A 6,868-nucleotide genomic window follows, 5' to 3' on the forward strand; every position below is an offset into this window, starting at 1 on the left:
ATTTTAAAAATAATTACTCTTCATTTCATTCATTGTCATAGTTTTCTTCATGTTTTCGTTTTAGTTTATATATTGAATTTTGTTCATACTTGTCATTTTCACATCTTGTATCTATTTTAGATTAGAAATAAACTAATTTTGATACATTTACTTTTGTGTTAAGCTTGATAGTTAATCTTGCTTATATGACAGTTTTACTTGTGCTACTTTCTGTTTTCAAATGGGCATCTTACACTACTTTTATTTTCTGATTATTTGCTACTTTTTTAATGTTTTCCACACTGTTCTAGTTTATATCCAAATATCTCCCAAAAGTCTCATATCTAACTTGCAGTGGTGTTGGATTCTGGGACTGTGTAGCTGTTGGAAGTGTGGGATCCAGTAAAAGAGGAAGAGGTGGTTTCCTGTGAGTGTTGCCTGTACTGTTTATCTTCCTCCCAATTTTTCCTGTCACCCTTTCTCTGCTTCCTGTTCACCACGCTGCTTCTCAATGGCTGCCTGCCTTGGAGCTGACAGATCATGGACCAAACATTGTGAGCCAAAATAAACCTTTTGTCCTTTAAACTGCAGGTAACTGGTTGTATTGGTCAGGGTTTTACTAGAGAGAACAGATATAACCCGGAATATACAGAAACAACAAGATTGGCTTACGATAGTCAGTCACAGAGTCTGATGATGAAGCGTGCACTGGAGGCTGAAGGGTTCAATCCAAGATCTCTGGAGTTCACCCTAGTGTCTTGTGCAAGTCCACACTAGCAGGCTGATGGGTCTGAGACAGAAGGCCGAAGGCTCTGTGATGAAAAGCTGAAGAGTCTATGCTGGGAAGCTGAAGAGTCTGTACAGGAAGCCAGGAGGCCAGGTCCAAACTAAAGGCGAAGACTGGAGCTTCTCCCAAGAATGGCATAGATTTGTCCTTCCTCCTCTCCTTTTATACCTTGAGGTGATAACTCACCCTAGGGTGGGTCTTCTTCTACATCCTTGGGTGTAGAATTGCTAAACCCATTTAGTTAGCTTCTAACTGTCTCAAGTTGACACAATCAGTCATCCACTAGAATCCACCCCTTGTCAACTTGGCAACCAGACACATTTCTTTAAACTAGTTCCAGATACACAAACATGCATATAATTGCCCCTAATATGTTATGACTGTCCTTCGTACAAACGGAAACACAATAATTCCCCTACCAAAATACACAATGTAACTTTTCTTTGGTTGATGCTTACTCCTATCAGTTCATAAGCTTAACACTGTAGCACAAGTTTAACAGTTCCCAAAACACAGCATTACGTCTAACATTATGTTACATTGAAACCATATTTGGGGAGAAGTAGTAATCATAATCCCCTTTTCTGTAACTGATCATGAGGACGTAGCTGGTATTTAGAACTTCCTTCTTCCACTACCCATTCTGTATTTCCTTGGCCTTCAGTAAGCACCTCAGCAGGTCTCGGTTCTTTCCCCGGTGGAGTGGAGTGACCCATACTTTCATTCCTGAAGGTTCTGAACCACTTGTCACTTTGTCTGGATTAGGTTAGTGTAATTTTCCATTAACCTTAATGACAGGGCATGGTAATACTAAAAGGCCCTAAGGAATCTCCTGCACTCCATGTATATTCTTCCTTTCCTCCATTGTGGAGTAGTAGTCCAACTTCCCCTTGGTAGTCTGGGTCAATCACCCCTGACAACACCGTGACTCCCTTTTTAGCTTGATTCCTCAGAGGCAAGAGGAGACCAAAATGACCAGGGGGAAGTCTTAGCTTCCAGTTCAATGGTACCATTGTCGTGTTTCCTGGTATAAGCCTTCCCGCCTCTGGAACCAAAACTTCTAGTCCAGCAGAACATGAAGTCATGGGAACAGGAAGCAAAAATTTTGCTAGTGGATCACTAGGGGTGATGGTGAGTGGCACCATTCCTACTTCCACCCCTTGATTCCTGGACCCATGAATCCTGGCTATAGGAGACACAGTGCCATATAATGGACGCTGATTCAAAGCATATACAGCCTGTTGAAGCCTTGCAAACTATTGCCACCTAGCTGCCATTGTAACTGTGTCTTCAAAAGGCCATTCCATCTTTCTATCAATCCAGCTGCTTCTGGATGGTAGGGATATGGTAGGACCAGTGAATTCCATGAGCATATGCCCACTGTCTCACTTCTTTAGCTGTGAAATGTGTTCCTTGGTCAGAGGCAATGCTATGTGGAATTCCATGACGGTGGATAAGGCATTCCGTGAGTCCACGGATGGTAGTCTTGGCAGAAGCATTACGTGCAGCAAAGGCAAAGCCATATCCAGAATAGGTATCTATGCCAGTGAAGACAAAGTGCAGTCCCTTCCATGATGGAAGTGGTCCAGTATAATCAACCTGCCACCAAGTTGCAGGTTGATCACCTCGTGGAATGCTGCCATATCAGGGACTCAGTGTTGGCCTCTGCTGCTGGCATGCTGGGCATTCAGCAGTGGCTGTAGCCAGATCAGCCTTGGTCAGTGGCAGTCCATGTTGCTAAGCCCATGCATATTCTCCATCCCTGCCACCATGGCCACTCTGTTCATGGGCCCATTGGGCAATGACTAGGGTGGCTGAAGAAGGAGGTTGGCTTCTGTCCAGAGAACGAGTCATCTTATCCACTTGATTATTAAAGTTGTCTTCTGCTGATGTTACCTTTTGGTGAGCATTTACATGGGAAACAAATATTTTCATATCCTTTGCCCATATAGAGAGATCTATCCACATACCTCTTCCCCAAATATCTTTGTCACCAATTTTCCAATTATGTTCCTTCCAAGTTCCTGACCATCTGGCTAGACCATTGGCTACAGCCCATGAATCAGTGTACAGTCTCACATCTGGCCATTTCTTTTTCCAGGCAAAATGTACTACCAAGTGCACTGCTCGAAGTTCTGCCCACTGTGATGATTTCCCTTCACCACTGTCTTTTAAGGATGTCCCAGAAAGGGGCTATAATGCTGCAGCTGTCCACTTGCAGGTGGTGCCAGCATAACGTGCAGAGCCATCCGTAAACCAGGCCCTAGTCTTCTCGTCCTCTGATAACTGATCATATGGTACACCCCACAAGGCTATAGGTGCATGCTGGGAAACTGAAGGCAACATAGCGGGTATAGGAGCCATAGGTATTTGGGCAACTTCCTCATGTAATTTACTTGTACCTTCGGGGCCTGCTCTGGCTCAATCACGAATATATCACTTCCATTTAATGATAGACTGTTGCTGGGCACGTGCAATTTTATGACTTGGTGGGTCAGATAATATCCAGGCCATGATAGGCAACTCAGGTCGCATGGTGACCTGGTGTCCCATAATCAAGCGTTCAGTTTCCACTAGGGCCCAGTAGCAGGCCAACAGCTGTTTTTCAAAGGGAGAGTAGTTGTCTGCAGACGATGGCAGGGCCTTACTCCAAAATCCTAAAGGCCTCCACTGTAATTCACCAATGGGGGCCTGCCAGAGACTCCAAACAGCATCTTTGTTTGCTACTGATACCTCGAGCACCATTGGATCTGTGGGATCATATGGTCCCAGTGGAAGGGCAGCCTGTATAGCAGCCTTGACTTGTTGCAAAGCCTTTTCCTGTTCTGAGCCCCACTCAAAATGAGCAGTTTTCCGAGTCACTTGGTAAATGGGGTGGAGTAAGACACCTAAATGAGGAATGTGTTGTCTCCAAAATCCAAATAGGCCCACTAAGCATTGTGCCTCCTTTTTAGTTGTAGGAGAAGCCAGATACAACAATTTATCTTTTACCTTAGAATGGGATATCTCTACATGCTCCATACCACTGGACTCCTAGAAATTTCACTGAAGTAGAAGGACCTTGAATTTTTGTTGGATTTATTTCCCATCCTCTGGCTCTCAAATGCCTTACTAATGAATCCAGTGCAGTTGCTACCTCCTGCTCACTAGGCCCAATTAGCATAACATCATCAATATAATGGACCAGTGTGATATCCTGTGGCAGAGAAAAGCGATCAAGATCCCTTCGAACCAAATTATGACATCGGGCTGGCGAGTTAATATACCCCTGAGGTAAGACTGTAAAGGTATATTGCTGGCCTTGCCAGCTAAAAGCAAACTGTTTCTGATGATCCTTATGGATAGGTATGGAGAAAAAGGCATTTGCCAAATCGATAGCTGCATACCAAGTACCAGGAGATGTGTTAATTAGCTCAAGCAAGGAAACCACATCTGGTACTGCAGCTACAATTGGAGTCACCACCTGATTCAGTTTACGGTAATCCATGGTCATTCTCCAAGACCCCTCTGTCTTCTGCACAGGCCAAATGGGGGAACTGAATGGAGATGTGGTGGGCACCACCACCCCTGCATCCTTTAAGTCCTTGATGGTGGCAGTAATTCTTGGATCCCTCCAGGAATGCGATACTGCTTCTGGTTAACTATTTTATCAGGCAAAGGCAACTCTAGTGGCTTCCATTTGGCCTTCCCAACCATGATAGCCCTCACATTACAGGTTAGGGAACCAATGTGAGGATTCTGCCAGGTACTATGTACCTCAATCCCAATTACACATTCTGGAACAGGGCAAATAACTACAGGGTGAATCCGAGGACCTATTGGACCCACTGTAAGTCGGATCTTTGCTAGAACTCTATTGATCACCTGGCCTCCATAGGCCCCTACTCTAACAGGAGGGCCACAGTGACGTTTTGGATCCCCTGGAATCAGTGTTAGTTCAGAACCAGTGTCCAGTAATCCCTGAAATGTCTGCTCATTCCCCTTCCCCCAGTGGACAGTCACTCGAGCAAAAGGCCTTAGGTCCCTCTGGGGAAGGATGGGAGAAAGATTAACAGTGTACATTTTTGGTGCATCAGAGTCCTTCTCCAAGGGGACCTGGCCTCCCCATCATTCGAGGGGTTCTGGGTCTGTAAACTGGCTCAAATCTGGGAACTGGTTGAGGGGCCGTGATTCCCTGTTAGCATGATTTGATGTAAGGTTCTGTTCGTTTGCCCATAAATTTTTTTGATTATATAAATCTAGTAAAAATTTTGTAGGCTTCCTATCTGTTTCACTTCTAGGAACGCCATGGCTAATCAGCCAATGCCAGAGGTCTGCACGTGTTATATTATTCTGGTTATCGTTCTGCCTTTGCTGTCCATTACGGTAAGTACGTGGACCCTGCTTTTGGTGATTAAGTGCCATCACTTGACCTCTGCCACTCCAGGACCCAACCAAGCCTATTGCCCTTAAATGTCCTAATTGAGTAACTGCAGTCCCCACTGTAAGGTCTGGCATGCAAAGAAGAGCAATAACAGGGCCCTTCAGGGATGTCGGTGCTCTCCTCACAAATCTGTTTCTCAAGGTGCTGGTGGAGGGTATGTTTTCTGGATCATCCCCATGTGGAGGATTAGGTTTAACTTGACAGATCCACTCCAGCATTCCCATTTCCCTAAGTCTCTGAATCCCCTCATCAATAGTAAACCATGGAATATCAGGCATCTCTAGTGGGCCATCTTTTGATCCATATCTCTGCCAACCATCCAAATAAACTATTAACACCTTTCTTCACACCACGAGCTATGACATTAAATTCAGAATCCCTACCTAATGGGCCCATATCAACAAATTCAGCCTGATCCAGATGTATGTTTTTGCCACCATTATCCCACACTCGTAAAATCCAGTCCCATGCTTGCTCATCAGGCCTCTGCCTATAAGAGTTGGAAAACTCAAGAAGCTCTTTGGGAGTATAGCGAACCTCTTCATGGGTCACAGTATGTATCTCTCCTTTAGGCCCTTTCTGTGATTTGAGCCTGGTTATGGGCCTGGAGGCAAAAACGGGTATTAAGGGTGGGTCCTGAGGAGCAGCAGCATAATCCTGTTTAGTCAACATAGCATGAGCTTCCCCAAAAGTATGCTAGGATATTCCAACATAGCAGTGGGTGGAGGTGGTGACGCCTCTGCCATTTCAGGTGGAGAAATCGCTCCCTCAGGCAAAATAACTTCATTAGCATCCAGAAATTCAGTATCTTCACTTTCCTCAGAATCCTCCCATACATCTCCATCCCAATTCATGGGATCCCACTCTTTCCCAACCAGTGCCCTCACCTTTGCTTCTGATACTCTTCGAGGCTGAACATTAAGTTTACGTTGTAGTTCAGCCAATCGAATTATGAGGGACTGTGTCTGGGTTTCTGCAATCTCAGTCTTGCGGCTAAAAAAGAGGAGATTTTCACTCATGACACACTGAGAAATTTTTAAATTTCTTATCTGTTTCTGGAGATGCGATTTTTCATTCATTAGTTTGTCCAAAGCAGCTAAGACCAGCCATCCAACATCATTATATTGTCTGCTGTGCCAAAGATATTCAAAATTGTTTTGTACAGAATCACTAAATTTTTGACATCTCACAATTGGTGAATTAGGATAATCAAATGGATCTATGAGATGTATTAGTTTAAACAGTTCATGCCAAGGATTATCAGTATATTCCACAGAAGTAGAAGCAGAGAACTTGGTGTCTTTAGGTCTCACCAAATTGCAGAGCCAATTCCAGGAAGCTCTAACACCATTAAAGAATGCCATTGTTATGATTCTGTTTCTCTAGGACCACTCTCGGTGCCAAAATCTATATTGGTCAGGGTTTTACTAGAGAGAACAGATATAACCCAGAATATACAGAAACAACAAGATTGGCTTACAATAGTCAGTCACAGAGTCCGATAATGAAGCGTGCAGAGGGTCTTTATGCACTGGAGGCCGAAGGGTTCAATCCAAGATCTCTGGAGTTCACCCTAGTGTCTTGTGCAAGTCCACACCAGCAGGCTGATGGGTCCGCGACAGAAGGCCAAAGGCTCTGTGATGAAAAGCTGAAGAGTCTATGCTGGGAAGCTGAAGAGT

At 44.5% G+C, this 6,868-nt stretch overlaps 1 protein-coding gene across 1 annotated transcript; it reads right to left on the bottom strand.

Annotated features, from left to right (window-relative positions):
* Nucleotides 1-1,335: 1,335 nt before the first annotated feature.
* Nucleotides 1,336-6,553, bottom strand: LOC100719466 (uncharacterized). Its single transcript, XM_063253776.1, is given in 9 exon segments — nt 1,336-1,470; nt 1,473-1,584; nt 1,586-2,012; nt 2,015-2,104; nt 2,107-3,763; nt 3,765-4,372; nt 4,375-4,866; nt 5,573-5,793; nt 5,901-6,553. Coding segments are annotated over 9 exon segments (4,395 nt in total).
* Nucleotides 6,554-6,868: the final 315 nt, after the last annotated feature.

The sequence above is a fragment of the Cavia porcellus genome, unplaced genomic scaffold, assembly GCF_034190915.1.
Source record: "Cavia porcellus strain 051 isolate PalLab524CR breed Dunkin Hartley unplaced genomic scaffold, mCavPor4.1 scaffold_1, whole genome shotgun sequence".
Lineage (NCBI taxonomy): Eukaryota > Metazoa > Chordata > Mammalia > Rodentia > Caviidae > Cavia > Cavia porcellus.